This window comes from Glycine max, chromosome 6 (assembly GCF_000004515.6).
Source record: "Glycine max cultivar Williams 82 chromosome 6, Glycine_max_v4.0, whole genome shotgun sequence".
NCBI classification, from domain to species: Eukaryota; Viridiplantae; Streptophyta; class Magnoliopsida; order Fabales; family Fabaceae; genus Glycine; species Glycine max.
This window is the reverse complement of record NC_038242.2, coordinates 18,533,043-18,554,985: the sequence shown is the minus strand read 5'-3', so window position 1 is coordinate 18,554,985 and position 21,943 is coordinate 18,533,043. Positions and strand designations below refer to the sequence as shown.

The window sequence follows — 21,943 nt, the reverse complement described above, 5'->3', positions numbered from 1 at the left end:
TTTTGTCTGTACTTTAATTATGTTAGTCCTTGAATTATTTATCTAAGTTTCATTTATTTTTTTGTCTTTTTCAATCTAGATAAACTTGATTTCATTTATTTTTTCTTCTTTTCTTTAGGTACGTTTACTCTCAAATTATGTCACATATTCTAAATATTTCATTTAAGGATTATTTTTTTAAAAAAAAAATACTATTTGATAAAAATGGATTAAAAGTGTTTTCCTTAAAATAAATTAATTTAAAATGAATCTTTGTTGCATGATGTGTGGAATTGACAACATGATAGAAAGATTTAAAAAAAATTAATATAAAATTAACAACAACATATGCAATTTAAAATTATATTGTTATATAAAAATTAATATATATATATATATATATATATATTAATAAAAAAAATTTAAAATAGTTAAAATAATATTTTCTAAAATGTTTTTAAAAAAAACTCAGTTAAGAAAAAAAATAATTTCTTAACTGAGTTTACAAAAAAAAACACATTTAGAAATCGATTCCTGAAGCTTCTAAACGTAAAAAAAAAATGTGGTTAAGAAATCAATTGGGGAATTGATTTCTTAACTACCAAAATGGAAAGAAAAAAAAAAGTAGAAGGTGAGAAAGGGAACCAATTTCTCACCTTGAATAGTATTTTGTATTATCCATGTAAATAATTTTTGGATATATTATTTGGGTAAATAATTAATTTTTTTTGTATTATTTGGGCAAAAAAACTCTGAAAATGGAAGATGAGAGAGATGAGATTTTTTATTTTAAAACTAAATTACAATATTGTCCCTAAAAAGTTAACTAAAATAAAAAGTGATGGTTATTTTCTCCTAAATATTTTGGGGGGGGGGGGGTGTAATAAAAGAATGTATGTAAGAAAAAGTGTATTAGCAAAATTAATATATTTCGAGCATTTCTCAAAAATAAATTTCATGCTAAACTAATCATTGAATCCCATCCATATAGCATATATTCAATTATTCATATACATATACAAGTAAATTTTAAAGGCACTACCAAAAACATATGAAATGACACCTTTTCATGTTTTTGGATCTTCACACACTAACATACTATATCACCATGTATGTTTTTATTGTTACTAGGATCCTTGTTAACCAAAAGAAAAGACAACAATTATAAGGAAGAAAAACTCCAAAATGTAGAACTTAAAAATTAGGAAGACATTGAGTACACATGTGGTGCGAGCCTGGGCCTAGGGTGCACTGAAAGAGGCACGGCCCGTTGTAGGGTTAGCCCATACGCTTCATCCATGTTCAACTTTTCTGGGTTCATGCAATCTTCTAGTTCCCAATCAAATGAATGGGCCAAGGCTGCAGTGAGAAGTTGAACCATTTGAAGCCCAAGACTAAGTCCAGCACAAATTCTTCGTCCAGCACCAAAAGGTATCACCTCAAAGTCATTGCCCCTAACATCAACATCGGCCTTCTCACCACCTAGAAGAAACCTTTCGGGCCTAAACTCCAATGGGTCATTCCACTCTTTTGGGTCTCGGGCTATGGCCCAAATGTTCACCAAGAGTGTAGCACCCTTGGGGATGTGGTAGCCAAATATCTCACAACTCTCGGCAGCAGCACGTGGCACAGAAAGAGGGGTTGATGGGTGGAGTCTGAAGGTTTCCTTGATAACAGCTTGTAAGTATGGGAGGTGGGCCAAGTCCTCTTCTTTGACACTCCTATCTCGACCCACAACGGTGTCCAACTCTTGTTGGAGTTTGGCCAAAATTTGTGGGTTTTTTATTAGTTCCGCAATGGCCCATTCTGTGGTGCTTGATGATGTGTCAGTTCCTGCCGTAAACATGTTCTACAAAATGAACAAAGTCAATAGTTAGTGATTTATACCTTTGTACTTGAGAAATGGTGTACACTATTGCAAGGTGTGATACTAGACCTTTTAGCAAGTAGATTCTAAGGTGAGATGTTGTAGTTGGATAAGAATTGGAAAATTGGAAAGTCAAATGTGTCCCTCCAAAAGTATAGATTAAAGTAAGATATTAAGTTGAAATTGTAGACAAACAAATATTAGGTTGAAATTTTACTACCAAGTATAATTTAAAATGAAGCCTTACAATTTGGTAGAGTTTTTCATTTTTTTTAAGATTGAAATGTCCGATGGGTTTCTCTAATAGAGAATTGCAGTTGCACCTTACAAGTAGGCTTTAAGCTGAAGTGTCACGGACTTGTTAGGTAAGGATTTCTAATAATGGGAAAAAAAAGTCCAATGTGGCTTAACTTTTAGAATAGACTAATGGATTACTTAGAAAATTTTAAAACAATAATTGCGCTTAACTTTTGGTTTCTAGTCGGTGATGATGCATGATCTTTAGTACCAAAAGAATTATTTTCAAATGAGCAATGAAATACTAATTTTAAAAGATTTTGTATTAAAGTAAGTTGATGGTTAACTCATCTTATCCAGTTCACTTTAATAAGTTATTGTAAAATAATCTTAATTTAATGATATGGTTTATCTAACTTTGTTGCTTAATAACTTAAGCTCTGTGCAGTTACGTTATAAGTTATTTGATATGAATTTTTTTTTTAGAAAGAAGAATGTCTATATAAAACCAAGAAGAGAAACGAATTTTTCTTTTTTCTTTTTTGCTATTCCTATTCCTAATGTCGTTCTACCAAAAATGATTATTACCAAAGATTTTAAAGAGTTGGCAATCCTACTATAAACGAGTTATGGAAGAGTATAGGTACCAGAAGTAGTGCTTTAATCTCGGTATCAGTGAGATGGTTTCCATGATCATCCCTCACATCTTTAAGTGACAATAAGATACTCAAGAAATTCTTATGATTCTCATTCTTGGAAGAACTGTTATTGTGCTCCTCAATAATGCTGGTTAAAAATGCATCAAATCTTTTGTGTAATTTTTTCATCTTAGCTTGCACCCCTTGAAGGTCTAGCCACTCCAAGGAAGGAATAAAGTCACCAATGTTGAAAACTCCAGCCAACACCATCACCTCCATCACCATAGCCTTAAACTCATCAGCCCTAGGATCACACCCTCCATTGCCATCGTTAAACACTCTTCGTCCAATCATTGCCCTCGCTAATGCGTTGGTGGTGCATACATTCAATAATTGTCCCAAATTCACTGCTTTTGTGTCTGAACTTGCCAAGTTGCATGTCAATCTAGCTACCTCTTCCTGCAAGTGGAGTTGAGTTAGGTAGAATTAATTAATTAATGACATTAAATTTGAGAAAGAAATGAATACGTGACACTTCTTTAAAAAGGTAACGTAATGCTGCCATTGCCACTACTTACAAGATGCAGCTTTTACGCGGTCCTATTTTTGCTGTCGGCAGAGCTAGCTAGATGCATTTTAAGAGGATAAAACAAAGTTGTACTATATGAACACCTAGGTCTTTCCATATTTGCATTACGTAATAATTATGACTTCCATTATATCCTTTTAAAAATAAAATTGTGAAGCCGCTTAAAATTCAATTGCATTCACTTAACTTTTTTATACAGTTTATATACTTGGTTAACAAACTAGGCACGTACAAAAATCAAGTGATTACTTTTGTAATTATACTTTTATTTCTTATTAAATAATTAAGTAACAATTAATTAATTATACCAATTATAAGAATCTTTTCTAAAACTGCTTCAAGTATCCATAATATTTTTTTTTGAAAAAGGTACAATTAAAGTGACATCCATTTTGAGTTATGTGTAGTTTTGAAGACAAAAATAAAGGGAGACAAAAATAAAGTATTTTTCTTTAGAAGGCAAAAAAAAGTTATATATGTATTCGTCATCACTCATCATTGATGTGATAGTGAAGGAATAGAGAAATAGAAATGAAATGAAATAAAAGAAAAATAAATTTATAAATGAAATTATTGTTAAAAAAATTCTTTAATCTGTCCGATGATTCATAGACAAATAAAAATATATTAAAAAAAACGGGGGACGTTATACTTGTACGTAAGTATATAAGTGAGAACGTCAGATGGGGCCGAAAATCGTTTGGGACAAGCAAAAATGGACAAATCAATGTCATCCTACAGCAAAAAATTAAATGATAAATCGATATTCAGAATTGAGAAATAAATTGTAGCTGTACGTGTCTGGCTCATATAAGAACGTCAGGTAATGCTGAAAAATGGATAAGAAAACATCTCTCGTCGGTGAGAAATTAGGTGAGATAATAAGGGGTGTTTGGTTTGACTGTTTTCTGTTTTGATTTTTACTGAAAACAAAAAATGGTGATGAAAATGTGTTTGGTTATATTTTTGAAAACATTTTCAGTAAGAATGAAAACAGGAAACAACTAGAAAATGAAAACAATAAAATCTCATTTTTAGTGTTTTCAGTTGAAAACAGGAACCTCATTTTGGGGATAAAATGAAAATGCGATGACAAAGATTGTAATTTTAAAGCAAATCTAAAAATAAAAAAAGACATGAAACTCAATACATCAAACCAAACATATTTTCAGAATTCTAATATTTTGAAAATGAAAACAATTTTCAGAAAATAAAAATAAAAAATGAAAACAGAAGATAAAAATGTAAACCAAACACACCGTATCTTGGCCGAAAAACACGAAAGGTTTATAACTGATTTACTATTTTAACCTAGGAGAAAAAAAGACTATTTATGCTTTCATGATCAAAGAACAAGACTTACTTTTTTATTATTCAATCAAGACTTACCATTATATCATATTAATTTGACCTAAAAAGAGTTAGTAATATATTATGAATATATGTAATGACTTTTAACATTTTTTACCAAGTCATATAAAACGGTTTATAAATATATTTTTAAGAAATTAATACATTAAAGATAAACAAATGAAAGAAAGAAAAAAGCACACACACAGAGTACTCTTTTTAAGAAGAAAACAATCATCACAAGGAACAAGCATGCATTCACTTCTTAAAAAATTGTTTTTTATTTCTGTTTTAGAAATATCCTGTTAATTTGATCGATCGGGGGCGAAGTAACCGACTTGAAGATTTTCTCTCTTATTTGGTGCATGAGGAATTTTGCTATCCCACGAAACTCACCGTAGTCTGAATAAACATTAACAGGGCAACTCGAAAAAAAAATGGGACCTAAAATAAAAAATTAAGAGAATTTATTTATTTTAAAAAGTGATACGTGAGGTCTTTTAGTTAAGATATATGACTTTTTTATTTTAAAAAACTAATAACAAATATTGATAAATTTAAAATTTAAGCTTTAATTATTTTATTCTATAACTAAACCTAAACATCATGAGCCGGGATGAAACTCGTGAGTGGATCCTATATCCTGATGAACTAAATTTTTTAGTTTGTAAGTTTTTTTTTTAATTTTTAGTTTTTCTTCTTCTTTTTTCGTTCCTTCTTCTTATTTCTCTTTAAATAAAATATTGAATAGCGTGTCCTTGACCCGAAGTACTCGTCCTCTTTTCTAGCCCCAGTTTAAAACATTTTTAATAGACTATTAGGAAAAGATATTTTTTTTAAATGTTAAACAAAACATACTAAGCGAGACAATTTTTTTTCGACATATACTAATGAAAAGCTTAACATCAAGAGGCAATTAAAGAATTTTCTAGTTTAACAATTCTTAAAATCCTTTGAATTAAATTGTCTTTAAATCCAGGCACCACGCGTTTCAAATGTGGCGTTGAACAAGAATTAAGTAAATAGGTTTTGTGATGAGTAAAACAAAACGAATTTTACAGAAATACTGTCAAAAAAGTTTATACAAACAAATATCATGAATAGTTGAATGTACAAATAGAAAAGTAAAATAACGTACAGATATGTGTCAGAAAAAATATCAGTAATATAAAAATACGTAGTTTTTTTCATTAATTTATTAATATATATATATGGTTAAATTACTCATTTATCCCTGTTGTTTACATTTTACTCCTGTTGTTTATATTTTAATTTTTTTTAGTCTCGATAATTTAAAAGTGATATTTTTAGTCTCTATAATTTATATTTTAATTATTTTTTAATTTTTACTAAAAAAATATAAAAACAATTAGCTAGATTATAAATTATTAATTATTTTTTTATAAATTATCTTACAATAAATTAGTTACGAATTATTTATTAATATTTTGTAATTAATTATAATTGATAATTAAAATATAAAGTAAAGAGACTAAAAAAATAAGATTATTTTCAAACTATAATAACTAAAAGAGAATTAAAATACAAATAATAAACATTAAAAAAATCACTTTTAAAACTATAAAAACTAAAAAAAATTAAAATATAAATTATAAAGACTAAAAAACCACTTGACTAATTTAATATATATATATATATATATATATATATATATAACCTAATATATACACTATTTACTCTACATTTATATGAAACTTTATATTATCTGTTTGATAAATAATTTTTTAATAACTTTTATTATTTTTTAAAATATAACTTGAAATAACATTTTTTTATAATGTTAGATTCTAATTTATAGTTTTTTATATTTTATTATCCTTAAAATATTTATACAATTTTCTGATTACTTATAAATAAAATCATAATTTTATTCTCTTTCTGTCATTTTATATTTTTTTATTATTTTAACGGTTAATTTTATTATTATAAAAACAATTAATTTTATAAAATATTTATAATTTAATAAACTACATTTTGAATTTTCAACTCATTTTAGCAAGCATAACTTTAATATAATATTGCAAATGCAAATTCAATAATATCTGTATATAATAGTTTAATATAATTTTATCTAGAATCATTTGTGTTAACCCAGAGTTACTAAGGACAAAAAGGTAGATACGAGACACTCAGGGTATGTTTGGAAACCCGTTCAAATCTCCTTGAACAGAAAAATCATGCTTTCCAATGCAAAAATTCAAAAGCTATCTGAGTGTTATAACTTTTGTTTGAATGCCAGTTATATCCAAACAGACACTCGGACAATCAATCCAATGACATAAAAGGAAAACCGCAAGGAATCTAAACAAAATATGGCAGTATTTCACACAAAGTAACCGATGTGGGGAGGAAAAGACAAGAAAAAACTGTATATGTAATTTTTTTTATCAACAACAGGATTGAATCCATGACGTTTCTTTTCTTAATCGTTTCACCCGCTTTATATCTCTTGAACTATACATGTAATAAGTTATAGTATTATATTTCAAGAAAGATAGGGTAAAATGGAATATGTTAAGTAGGTGCACGTATTATATACCAATATTCACGTATCATTATCTATGCATAGGATATTCAGTGGACATATATAGGAAAAATGAATTCACCTGACGCAAGTGTCTAAATTCATTCATGGCCTTGCCGGAGAAGAGGTGAACGGAGGTGAGTTTCCGGAGCAATCGCCAGCGTGGGCCGTAGGGGGCAAACACCAGATCTTGGTAGTTATAAGCTATATATTTCGCGCCGGCGTTCGGTGGCCGGCTGCTGAAATTAGAGTCATGAATCTTCAAGAACTGTTCCGCCACCGAGGCCGACGCGGCAACCACGACATCGACGAAGCCGAGGCGGAGGTGCATCAACGGGCCGTGGATGCGGGCCAACGCCGCGAGGGAGTGGTGCGGCACCGGGCCCATGTGTGGCAAGTTTCCCACTATGGGCCATGGTTTAGGGCCCGGTGGGAGGGGGAGGGATGGGCGTGTTATGAACTTTATTATACGATATATGAGGATTGCTGCTGCGATTGTAGCCAAGGCAACAATCAATGGAGACATGGTTGATTTTGTGCTATGGTTTCAGACTAGGTTTTGAGATGATGTAGTTATGTGTAGTATCTTTAGTTGATATGTTGTTCATAAAGCTCAACCTTGGCGCTATATATAGAAATCTTTTCGCTGATCTTTAAAATTATTAATTTTCCAACAAATTGAACGGTTGACACAGTCATTTTTATATTTATTAAAAAATCTAGACTAGTAGGATTTGGAGGCTTCCACCGATATGTCGTATATGTGGCTAATCTCGTTGGCGATTACGTGAGGAGCTTACTATACCAAACGATTTATAAGTTTTAATGAGTCTTAAATAAATGAGCCTTTGAAATACAATTCACTTAAACTTATATGTTAAAAAATTGTAAAAATAGGAAAAGATAGCAGGTTCAAATTTCTTGCAAATAAAAATTAATAATACTAATAATTAACATTTCTTCATAATAATACTAAAATGTAGTATTTTTTTAACTAAGAATATTTTTAATTGGAAGTTTCTTCTTCAAACTCAATAGATTGTTATCGTGATATAAGGTCTCATTATATTTATATTTATATGAATTATAATAATTTATTTAATAGAAAAATTTGTATTGCTCCTTTGAGTCAGTGGTAGTCATAAATAGAAAAGGACTTTTCAGAAAATATTTTTTATACATATGCACAGTTTGGCATATCAGGTGCGTGTTTGCGGTACAAACTTAGGTTTGGGCGCGTCAACATCCATTTTCAGAAAGCACCAAGTGCCTTGCTTTTGTGGTGAATAGAGACGGGGCTAGCATGGGGCTTCAGCCCCACTCCCAAAAGCTTTTAAGTGTATAATAATAATAATAATAATAATTAATAAATTTAATAATATTTGTTACAATAAGTTATAATCCAACCCAAAGATATATATATATATATATATATATATATATATATATATTAATATATATTAATAGATATAATAATAATGATATTTTATGACTTTTTTTTATCAATTATTATTATCTTAGCTAATTATGTTTTATGCATTATTATAAGTCTCATTTATATATCTATATATTTAATTATTACAATTAATTATTATTAATATTATATTATATATACTTGATAACTTTTTTTAGTTATTATTATATTTAATAATTTTTTTCTTTTTTATTATGAGACTAAAATTATTGTCTATTTAAATATTATTGTACGTGTGAGATCAAAAAATCTTTCAAAATTTAAAATAAAAAATTAGAATAATTATAAATGCACGTGTTTTCTTTTCATATGATTTGAATAAAAATCAATTTTAGTTTTACTTGTAAAACTAATAAATAATTTTACAAAAAGTAATTGTTTTTTAAATATTTATTTGTTAGAAATTATACATTTAAGTAATTAATTAAGACAATGTTTGGTTGATTTACATTTACATGTATTTGAGATGAAATTTTTAAAAATTGATGTAGGTTACACACTTTTACACTCTATTTCAATTTAAATATTTCATCCTAATTCATTTTCAAACATCTTTCATTCCTTCAAACCAAATTCATCCTAAAGTTAAAAAAAAAAAAAAAAATCAACTCCTCATTCGATGATTTCCTGTATCTGTCCCTGGCATCGAATGCATGTTGGAGTTCATATCACCGCATTGCTACAAGCAAAACAAACACACCTCAAATTGTTGAAAAAATAATTATTTAACGCATTCGTTCGAACATGTTTTTCATTATACGTACGATAAAAAAAAAATTATGTAAAATATCACTAAACAGAAAATGGAAGTAGTTACTAAATAAGGGATAAAACTTTTTCATTCTGTAAATCTCATATAAAATTTATTTAAAATGAATATGTTAGAAACTATCGTGGATGGATGATCATCGCAAACCCAATTTTCGTGATGGTGATGGACAATAAATATAGTAGTTTTAAGTTTTGTCAAGAGTTTAATTTGGCTTATACAGGACAAATGATACCTTTTCGATAGCGATCGATGATAGAAAATAATTTTCTTCGAGCTTTTTTACATGATTAATTTTCTTGACAATAAATTAAAGAAAAAAAACTTGCACTCAACACTATATATTTTCTTTCTCAAACTAAAGCATTGCAAACATAATATAAATGTTATTTTCACAATTATTATTTCATAACTTTTTATGCGAAAAGGACATTTTTAGTTTAGCATTTGTCATGAGGGAGACCATAATATTTAAAACTTAGACAAGAGGAAGTTGTTGTCGTTGTCATTAGTTATAGTGCATTGATAACTAGGTTTTGCATATAATATAAACGCAAAAAGATCCTAACAGAAATTTATTTTTTTTGAGAAATTGACCAGGTTAAGTATGTAATGTAGGTAGGAACGTGCGCCGAGTGAACAAGTCTTGGGATTACGGGCAGTTGAGAGCGTTCCAGTATGGACTTACTCGTCAAAGCTGATTACGCAGTTTGACATTTCATCGTGTCAGTGTTAGGTAAGCACTGCGTCACCTTCACGTACTTGAAACTTTAGGGTAGCCGGAATCCATGCACAAAATCTACAACCAATTCAAACTATATTGCTGAGAAACAAGGTCACTAATTTTTATTTTTATTTTCTTAATGCAAAATTATATTTTTATCCTGCTAGTTATATTTAATTTCGATTTTAATATTTTTTAAATTTATTCAGAAATTTAATTTTTTACGTAAATTTGATTAATTTCTAAGTCCAAATTTAAAAGTTAAAAAATAAACATTCATTATCATGTATCACATTTTATTGGATCATTGTGTCATTTTAACCTAAAATGGGGATAAAATGGAGAACAAAAATGTAATTTTTTTACCCTCTGGGCTGCAACTTCTTCATTTCAGATTCACACACCTTCCTAACTTCCTTGGCCACGGCGAGGTTGCGATGTCGTGGGCATGCGGTGAATTATTTTATGTCTTCAAAAGCTGCTCATCACCCTCTAATTCTCACCCCAACTGCAGTGTCGTTCTTCCGCAAGCAGTTGTTCCCTTTCCTTTTGTTCCTTTCCACATATGCTGAATTTTTATTTGGTGAACTTTTATTTCCATAAATCATAAATCCACGCTTTTGCCTACACCTTCAACAACAATTAAGTTATTTTATTTGCATAACTTTTCTTTTTTTTTTCTTTTCTTCAGAGTCCCCCAACCTTCCATAAGGGATTAATGCAAAACAATAAAGTGCAAAGCAGAGAACGTTGATGAACGTGGTGAAGTGGAACATAACGTGTGTTTTTGTTTTTTGTTATTTTTTATTTAATTAAAACGTTATTATATGACATGGTAAAATATAGGGATGTGATTGGTTCGAGTAAAATATTTTTATACAGTTTAATTTCTTGTTAAAATGCCACACATTTTGATGGTCTAATTAAAACGTGACACATGACATGTTATAATCAATCTTCTTGTATATCGTTTAAATTTGGATTTGAGAATCAACATATAATTGGGGGATTAAATTCATGAATAAATTTTAAGGATGACTAAAATTGAAATTAGAGACAAATAGGGGACCAAAAATATAATTTTTTCTTTTTCTTAATTATCAACTTGAAAATTTAAAAGTTTAATTTGGTCTCCAAATTTTTAAAAGATTTAATTTCATCATCATTTTTTTCTAAAATGCATCAATTTGATCTTTTTGATCCAATTAAGCTAACACCATCAAAATCGTCACTATATTTATTATTTTAGGAGTAAAATATGTTTGAGAATCTTGTAAAATTTGAAAAATATTAGTTTTGTTATAAAAAATTTCTCATATTAGTTTGGTCTTTTAAAAATAAAATATATTTTTCTTGATCCTTAGTGATAACTCTGTTAAACGGAAAATTGACTTAGTTAATAAACTTACGTATTAAATTTGATTACAAACGAATTAAATAATTTATGGTGGTTAGAATTTCCTAAAATAAATTTAACAATTTTTGGTGACTAAATCTCCCCAAAAATTGTAATAATTTGTCAATTTCTGAGAAATTTTCTCGAACTGTTTAATGACATTAGTGGGAAAGATGAAATAACATTGGGTTCTAGTATCTTCCGAGTGTGTTTCGAAAGGTAGTAAGAGAAAGTAATTAAATCCGTTAATCACGTCTGAAAACCATGAAATGGAATTACCATTGAACTAACAACAAAATATTTTATTTTTATAGGGACCAAATTAATACAAAAAATTGTATGAAGATAAAATTAATATTTTTCAAATTTTACAAGGCCTGCAAGCATATTTTACACTTATTTGAAAAAAATGATTTCCCTTTTTTTGTCTTCTTCCTCAGGATATCTATGGAGGGTTTCACTGAGGTTCCTCTCTGACGATGGACTCACTCAGATTTGATCCCAATCGAGAATTGGCATTTGCACGCCTATGTTTCAACCACTCTTTTTTCTAGTTTCATTTTTCATTCGTTTAACTTAATCATTGAAATATTATTTGGGTGGGGGTTGAGATTGATTACTAATTAATGTTAATGTGAATTTGAATGATAATGTTAATGTTTTGATGTCTTGTGTTGCTTTTCACTTGAGGATTTAGTTGTTTTGTTAGGATTTGGTAATAGATGATAATGTCACTCCGTCATTTGAAGAAGAAGAAGAAATGATAAATTATTTTTTAAAATAATAATAAATATAGTAATAGTTAAAAAATTTTAGTATTTGTAAATAAAATTTGTTGAAATTCGTAATCTAACAATGTCAATTTAATTGGATGGAAAAGACAAAATTGGTGTATTTAAAAAAACTTGAGAATCAAATTGAATCTTTTAATAACTTAGAGACCAAATTGAATTTTTTAAAATAATTTGGGGACCAAATTGAATTTTTTAAAATAATTTGGGGACCAAATTGATAATTAAGACTTTTTTAAGGTAAATATTCACTTTCATCCTTGAATTTGTAAGGCATTTGACACTTAGGTCCCTAAAAATGAAAAATAAAATTTTGTCCCTGAATTTTCAAAAAATGCAACAAATCCTTACCGTCAATTTTCTCTGTTAACTCAAACAAAAGTGTCTACATGGCATCACTAGACCTATTTGTCATCGAAAATTTTATTTCTTGTTAATGACACGGTTGGACTAAATTGCTATCATATGTAATTTTGGTTTTTTACTACTTGGATAATACATAAAAACAACATTTGTTACTCATTCTCACCAATGCCTACCTTTTGAGTCTTCTGATGTTTCCATCTTCTTTGAGTGAGTGAGAGTCAAAGAGACAACCTCTAATGACACCATCGGTATCGTCAACGAGCATTTTTCTGACTCGATGTTTCAAGACAAAAGGCCATTGTTATTTGTTATGCACTTTGTCACAAGGTAAGAATTTGAATATATTTTAGTGCATTATTTACTTCCTTTTTGTGGAAGTTGTTTCGTTGTGTGTGGTTGTGTTTTATGTTTTTGTCGTTGTTGTTTTAATAAGAAGACATCCAAGATGGTGAAAATTCTATCATTTTTCTATCCAAGAATTGAAGTTAGGATTTAGGGTTGTATTGATATATTTGCGTTATAGTGTGGGTGCACTCTATTTTTCGATCAAAAAATGTTGTTATGCTAATTTATACGAGATTAGTGTTTCAATTCATGATGTTGTTGTTTATAAAATTTGTGTCTTTGTGTTTTGATAAGTAAGTGTTCTTGTTATTGGATTATTAAGCTTGTCAATACGTGTGTTTGTGTTGGTGCTTAAATATTATTAGAATCTTGTATTTTGGAGAAAGTCTAGCTTTGCTTTAATGTCTTGTAGGATGTTTGATCACGTCAATGTTGTTGTGCCCCACAAGGGTAAATTCAGAAGGGATGATCATGGCACGATGAAGTTTGTTGATTGTGAGTTCTATGTTTGGGAGGACAATGAAGTGGATTTGATGATAATGTGAACTATTATTGACTTGTGTAAATATTGTGGAGGTTATTCAAGATTTTTTGTTGTGTATTTTTTGGAACCTGATAGGTTTGGATGGTGGGTTGCTTTAGTTGGAGAATGAAAGAGACATCTTGCACATGTGTAACACAAGTATTGTTCACCCTAACAAAGATGTGCATGTCTACTTTGAGCGTGTAGTGGATGATAAGTCGAATATAGTAGTTGATGTGCTATATAAGGTTGTGTTGGACCAAGTTAAAAACACAATAAATGTTTTAGTGGTGACCTAAAGAAAGAAATTGAAAGGTGTTGGATGCATCATGTACTAAATTGTTAAGTGCTAATGTTTAAGGACTAAAGTGTCATTTTTTAAAACACATTATTGAATATGTGTTTTGATTTATGCAAAAGGTGATATTTGGTGATGCACATAGATTTTGTGTGATGCATTTGTGACGCAACTTCTATAAACAATGGAAAGATAGGGAACTAAGAGGGTTAGGGTGGAAGTGTTCATAGTCAACAATAGTTATGGAATTCAATTTTCATATGGAAGTTGTTAAAAGGAAGAATAACAGGGCTTGGGCTTATGTGAAAATATCAAGTGTTATGTCATGATGATTGTTGCTAAGCTTAAGATGGCTGCTAGGATGGAACCTTTGGTACCTATACAATAATCAAGGTTGGAAAAAGAGAAAATTGAAAGCAACAAGTGGACTCTGTATTGGGTTGGTGACCTGAAAAGCAACATATTTGAAGTACATTTTCATGAAAACAAACTGGAAGTGGACTTGCTTAGTCAAACATGTACATGTAGAATGTGGCAACTCACAAGCACATATATAATAGTTGAGTTATAAATGTGTTTTTATTTTATACATATGTGGAATAATAACTTCATTATTTTTTTGTCTTAAACAAGGTTGCCTTGTAGACATGTCATTACTGCTATCAGATTCAACAATCACACACTCGAAGTCTACTATAATGATAAGTTGACTACAAGTTCCTACAATACATCTTATGAGTATTACATCATCCCAACAACAAGCCAACAATACTCGGGGAAAACTCCTTTTGAGAAGCCAACACCACCACCAATGAAAAGAAGATATGATTGTCCAAAGAAATCAAAAAGAAGGGATCAAAATAAAAGTCAAGTTAGCAACAATAAACTAAAAAGAACTTACAAGGAAACCACTTGCACAAGATGTGGTCATTCGGGTCAAAACAAAAGGGATTGTACAAATAGCGGTGTTCCACTAAAACCCAAAAATTGACAACCACCACCCAAGGATATTGATAGCACCTAACCATAAACTGTCGTCAAAATATATGTTATTAACTCTTATAGGATGAGATTGATTAGTCTTAATCTACACCAAATACAGAACATGCAACAATGGCTGACAATGGTTTTTTTGGGATATATATGTATATGTTGATTAGAACAAAAATAATTATGATGGTTTGTTTTTTTGGAGAATTTTCATTGTCACAACATTGTGTATTGTCATTTGACCATAATTTGTTGCTTATTTTAGGAGTTATGACCATTGTTTACACTTTTTTTATTTTTTGGTATTGTCACAGTGGAAATTTTACTATCTTTAATAGTTTAAGAATGACATTAATCATGTTATGTTTGATTTGTATTAATATTAAAGTGCTTAAGTTTAATGTTTTATGACACTGATCTTTCAATTTGAACTTTAATTTTTCATTATCGTAACTTAATAAGGTAGCACGAAGCAAAAGATAGCTGATTTGAGAGGCTCACGTTTACAACAAAATGACAAATAAATTCTTGAATAATATTACCTAAATTCATTTAAATCCCTGAATATAACAACTTGCTACCAAAATAGTTCCCGACCAACATTTACAACCAATCCCTACACCAACAACTTACATTTCCATTTCATACAATCTAACCACCCAGTGGCCACTCTTAAACCAACCATAAACAAAACCACCATAAGATAAAACAAAAGGGAAAGAAAGTATTTTACAATCTTCAACTCCTTTTGCTAGTCATCAATCATCACCCTCAGTTTTTCCATCCACTTTTCTTCAATAGGATTCACCCAATAAAAAAAATAATTTTCCATCGTTAGTCATGAATGGAAAGTCATTATATCAATTAAAAAACTTTAACAATTACATTATCAACAAACAATGCTTACGAGTAAAGGAAAACAACCTTTGACAATAGACAATGGTAAAACAACCTCCCCGAATGTTTAAAGGGTTTTGATGTTCTAATTATAATTTTCATCTCACAATAACATTCAACATAACACCCATAACTATTGTCATCATTGTTGGACGACTCACCTTCACCGAAACTCCTTTATTTGTAAATTTGATTTTTTTTAATATTTAAATATATTCATTTATTTATTTATTATAAATTTAATTAAAGTATAATTTATATATTTAACAATATATTTATTATGAATTCTATTATATAAAATTAAATATTTCTTCTATGTAATCTCAAACTAAAATACTAGTTAGAAAAAAAATATCTATTTAAGTATTGTGTGTGAACACTAATTATATTTTTGTCTAATTTAAAGTTTGGCAACCAATGATATGACACCAAGAAGATAAAATTAGAATGAAATGAAATCCCCTTATTTAGTTTTTTTTCGGTCAACAACCACCACCATTTTTTAATTTTTCTATTATCCAAGATTCAAATTAAATTGCGTATAACAAGGCTATTCAAACAATATATGAGGGTCATAAACTCATATATTCTTAGAAGTTGACTTCTTGTATATCATGAGGTAGCAATATATTTTGAAATTCAGCTAAGGAAATATCAGGAAAAAGGATACGGGTCTGATTCTGCTGCAATTTTAAAGAACAGATATTTTATTCTTTTGTAGATGACATAAACAATAGAGAATTGTAAATAGTTTCATGTAAAACCAAGAAAAGGGACATATGCGACGTTATCTATTTTTAGTTTGAAGATGAAGATCAGAATAAGAATAGTTCCTGAAAGCTGAATTCATCAATTGACCATTCATTACTTTTCAAACAAATGCACTAGATAGTTTCAAAACCATGCCTGAATAGTGAATACTTGTTAATATTTTTCCCTGTTCTTCTGGAATACCTATATACATTTATTCGCACTTTGACAAAAAAAAAATTATGAACGCATTGAAATATAATCATTGTCCTTTTCTCATGTTTTCGGCAGATAGATGCACCAAGCAATTAACAGCCGGTGATTCAACCAATTTTGTATATGTAGAATGAAAAGAAGGTAACTAATGATTAATGAATGTTAATCTAATTAGAAAAGATCATAATTGTATCCCATTGAGACACGGGTTTTAATCACGTTGTTAATGTGTACTTTTATATATATTTAGTTTATATATATAATATTATAATATTATAATAATAAACTCCGTTAACTTAAGGAGACTAATAACTTTGAACAATGTCTAAAGTATTAAAAACATAATGATACTTGATATTTATTTTTGTAAGTAATTAAGAAAATTTAATATAGTAATATAGAATATTATTTCCTTTTATAGCCCACTAGGATCAAGTTTCGTGTAAACATAGTGGTAAGACGTTGGAGATTAAGATGAATGCATAATGACTTAACTTCGATCTTAAAATTATATAAGAAAATCTTTTAATTGGTGTTATTGGGATATTTATTAAGAAAACCCTAACCTTAAACTAATTTTATTAAACTGGGTCTGATTATATATTGACTTGATCAAGATACTCAACACTTGAATCATATATATGTGTATATAATAAATATAATAATAACAAACTTTATAATATATAAACAAAAAAGATGATTTGATGGTTGATGTTGCACGAATTTATCTACATGACCTAACGTTAAATATTTTGGAAAAAATAGTTTGTGACCATAAAATTAGTATGAACATAAAATCTCTCATTCTCTTATACTTGTTTTTTTATTTTTATTACATATAAAAATAAATAACACCAAATTGATATCATGATCAATTTAATATGTGTGTTCACAACAAAGCTTATAAAAGGAATGGTTCAGCTTGTCTCCCTAAATTTGTCCCTGTTTTGATTCTCTTAATTATTTTATATTTGTATCCTTATTGTTATTTTTAATTTTAGTCTTTGAAGTAGCAACCAACCCATTAATCTTTTATTGTTACAGTCCCTGTAAATTTTTAACATACATCTTTTTATATTATTTTTTAAAATTTTAATCCATGATATTTATGCAAAATTAGGCCTGTTTTAATAACGTAATCGTAACACTTTACAAAATTTCCTTGACGTCACATATTAAAATAAGAAAAATTATTTAACAGGAACTTAAGCAAATAAAAAATTAAAATAATCAAAATGAAAAAAAAAGTAATTTTATAAGAACTAAACGCTGATAGGCATATAAATATTCTTTTAGAGCAAAATCTTTTAACATATGTACATACATGTATATGTATGTATTCATTTAAATTTTGATTTATGATGTAAAACTTATCTATATTAAATATGATTTTTAACATGAAAATTGTTAATTTTATTTAAATTAAATGCATTTAAAAAAATTGTGTAGAGCATATGAGTGCACCATAATCAAAGAGACCATTTTCAATTGATTCAATAGGTTATGTGAATGTTATAAATCCTTAATACACTTTTCTATTTTTATCAAACAAAAAATATGAGTGCACTATTCAAAATTAAAAATGAATTTGATTTCATCGAACTTGAAGCGACGAGCGTACTCCTTGATGGTGATCATAGCGGCGATGCCCTTGCGCTCGAGGGCGATGTGCTTCGCCTTCATGAAGGCAGACTCATCGAGTGCATCAGCACCAAAGGAATAGCAAAGGCAGAGGCGGTAGTGATAGCGGCAGAACCTTGGGGGTGGGGATCTGCACGGTATCGTTGTCCTTGTGTGTGTCAGCAAGGAAGTTGTAGAGCGTTGCAACGTCATGAACGAAGGCATTGGCAGCGTTGGGAGCAGCATGGAGCGTGCTTGGAAACCCTAGTGTACCAAAACAGATTCGGCGACTGCAAACATAACACCAAAATGAAGAAAGGGTTAACATGTACAACTTAATTTCTGATTTCTTTGTATAATTTATGTGTGACATATTTTGCTGGCATGTACATGAATGAATTTGTTTACTCATGTAGATTTGTAGTTTTTATTACTCAAAGGAGTACGTAATTTTTTCCCTAAAATGCAGAATTGGCATTTGTTATCTACGTTCTTACTAAAATTGATGCCAAGATATAGATGGTGCAAAGACAACCACCATTCACGTGTATAGCTATTTTCGGTTGCATTTGTTACTGAGATTTTGGAATTGTGTATATTTAAATGTCATCTTCAAATGAAGAGGGGGTGGGGATGTATTTTTCCAGAGAGTAACGTGAAAGGGAGAAAGAGATGAGTGGAGTCAAGAGTGTATTCAAGGGTAGATTGGGAAAATAATAAAAAAAGGATGGTATATTTAGCAAATATGAGGGTGTAAATAGAAAAGGCCTTAGTGGGGCTATTTGTCTCAGCATTTGCCCACTCCAAAACTTTGGGGTTGCATGTCATGATGGAGTTTCTTACCTTGGAAGGAAATTTGAATCATACATCCTTTTATTTGAATCCTACACCTCCCATTGCATTTGTAACATTACATTTTGGAATTGACTTTTCAGAATATAATGGGAAGTACAAGATTCAATAGGAAAATGCAGGAAACAAATATTTCTTTGAAGTGAGGATGCTTATGTTTAAGGACCTTGTTACGGGCCCTACCAGCGTTCTGTTAGAGAGTAGTCTCTAGGCTTAGGTCCTTCTTGTATATAAAAAAAAAAAAGTTGGATTCAATTAGTAAGGATCACATTCATGCGTCAAAAGGCCGTAAATTTAACTCTCAAAATTAATGTAAAGATTTTGTTAGTGGATAAATTAGTTCAAAGCTTATATAAGTTATAAACTACGAAGTTACAAGTTGAAAAACTAAATTTTTTTAGGCTAGGTAATTTAATTACAAGTGCTTGATAAGATAAACTGATAAGTTAGTTTTAATGTAATTCGTAATTTGATAAGATAAAATATGTTTGAGATCTTTATAAAATTTAAAAAGTATTAATTTTATCTCTTAAAAAATTTACTAATCTAGCTGGTGTAAATAATTTGTAAATAAAATTATTCGTTGTCTTATCTAGCTGCGTATCCCACTCTGGCTTCTAATGCTGCATCTACAGTGTTATGTTGTACTGCATATTTCATTATTGAATAATTTAATGCTTGTGTTTTTCTTACTCCCCTTGAAGACTTTTTTCTTGTAAATTTTAATTTACTGTAGATGATTAGCCAAATAAGCTGAGTGGACCCTGGATATACATCTTTGGTATTTATGAATGTCAGTACTCATTTTGCATTCAATCAATGCACGGGGCAGACTTGTAAGTTTGCACATGCATGTGACAGACTACAGGTGCAGCAAGTGTGTTGAGTGGACTTGCAACCTTTTGGGATTTCACTATTGCAATAAAGCACCCGGCATTAACAAGCTTTATTGGAAGCTGCTAATGACGGGTAATAACAGGTTTTTAACCAGGAAAATAAAAATAATACTAGCTAGTTTTTTAATTCATAGTAGCTTAGTTTTGCTAATTAGATATTAAAAAATTATAAATTAAGTTACATATGAAAAAAGTAAATAATAATTGTTTAATGAAAAACAATTAACTTATTTTTTTCATACTACCTGCATTTTTATTTAATTATAATTCATGTTTAATTCATAGTAACTTAGTTTTGCTAACTAGACTAATTCAATGATTATTTGATTACAATAAATTAATTTATAACTGTGATAGTCATATAATTTATATTTATAATATATACATATGAAAAAAAATTACATTTGGCATCTCCAGGAGTTCTACAAATTAAATTCATTTCTAATAAATTAAATTGATTTCTAATAACTATAAAACCTACATGTAGCATTAATTGGTTTAATGGAAATATTTTCTTTAAAGTATTCCATGTTATTATATCAATTGGTTTAATTAAATTGATTTCTACTAACTATGAAAACCTACATGTAGCATTAATTGGTTTAATTGAAATATTTTTTTAACGTAATCCGTGTTATTATATCAATAGACACGAGACAAAAATTAAATAACGTGAATTTTAATATCAAACTAAGTTCAGTAAAAAAAATATATCATCTATTAATTTGGTCTCTATAAAAATAAACATATTTTTATTGGTCCTCAATAATAATTTCAATCAAATTACAAATAAATTAAACAATTTATCATGGTTAACCTTTCCCCTAATGAATTAAATAATTTTTGGAGGCTAAACATTCCTAAAGATAGGAAGCTTTCTTCATTTCCTGAATAATTGTCTGATACTTTCTAATGAAATTATGGATGAAGATGAAACAATAGTAAATTATGATGTGTTCTACTTGAAAAGATATAAATAAAAAAATAATTAAATTCTTTAATCACGTAGCAGAGTTTCCTCTAAGGATAAATAAAAATATATTTTATTTGTACAGGACCAAATTAATATAAAAAAATTTATAAAGATAAAATTAATATTTTTTAAATTTTACAAGAATTTCAAACATATTTTACTATTTAATATTTTAAATATTTGCATTTATTTTTCTAATATCCTATCATCTTTAAAAATAGGACAATAATTTTTTGTTATTAAAGGATAGTAAATATTTGGTGATTTTAAAAAATAAAATTTTAATAAAATAATATTATTAAAAATCATTTTTTAGTATTTAATTTTATATTAATAATACTTTTTTAAAATAAAAAAATATATATATAATTTTATTTTTTTTAATCAACTTTTGCTTAGTGACCAAATATTTAAAAAAAAAATAAACAATATATTAATTCATTAAAATAAATAATTTAACGTTAAAAAAATAAATAAAATCCAAAGTTTCATAATTGCTAAAAAAAATATGATTATTATGTTCATAAATTCCAATTTAATAAAATTTCCACCTGAATCTAAGAAAAAGTAAAAGAAGAGAGAGTGGTAGTTCATAAATTTTTAGTTGACGCTCCCCTTAAAAATAAAATAAAAACTGTTTAGTTGACGCCGACACTCATAACTCATCGCATCGATGAAAACTGACATTAGGTTGCTTTCAGTATGATCATTTGACATTTTCTTCGAACTTATTTAGTCTTTTGAACAGGAAAAAAAAAAAGTTTTTTTAATAGTAATTTTCATTCTTTTAAAATTTTAAATTTTTTTATTTTAATTTTTTTATTGTTAAATCAATACATTTTATTCATATATTTTTTA

The 21,943-nt window shown here is 28.6% G+C and overlaps 1 protein-coding gene across 1 annotated transcript; it reads right to left on the bottom strand.

Moving 5' to 3' along the window:
• Positions 1-903: 903 nt before the first annotated feature.
• On the bottom strand, positions 904-7,807 carry SF3'H1 (flavonoid 3'-hydroxylase). Its single transcript, NM_001250086.3, has 3 exons — positions 7,288-7,807; positions 2,731-3,180; positions 904-1,828 (listed from the first exon to the last, which is right to left on the bottom strand). Exons 1-3 carry the CDS (start codon positions 7,729-7,731, stop codon positions 1,181-1,183), a joined length of 1,542 nt encoding a protein of 513 aa, NP_001237015.1. The 5' UTR covers positions 7,732-7,807; the 3' UTR covers positions 904-1,180.
• Positions 7,808-21,943: the final 14,136 nt, after the last annotated feature.

What these genes read in the sequence shown, in the direction of transcription:
- SF3'H1 (NM_001250086.3), bottom strand. Translation starts at nt 7,731, where the DNA reads ATGTCTCCATTGATTGTTGCCTTGGCTACAATCGCAGCAGCAATCCTC. An exon ending in AATTTAGACACTTGCGTCAG is followed by an intron (nt 3,181 to 7,287) that starts GTGAATTCATTT and finishes CTCCACTTGCAG; the next exon opens with GAAGAGGTAGCTAGATTGAC. An exon ending in AGATTAAAGCACTACTTCTG is followed by an intron (nt 1,829 to 2,730) that starts GTACCTATACTC and finishes TTCATTTTGTAG; the next exon opens with AACATGTTTACGGCAGGAAC.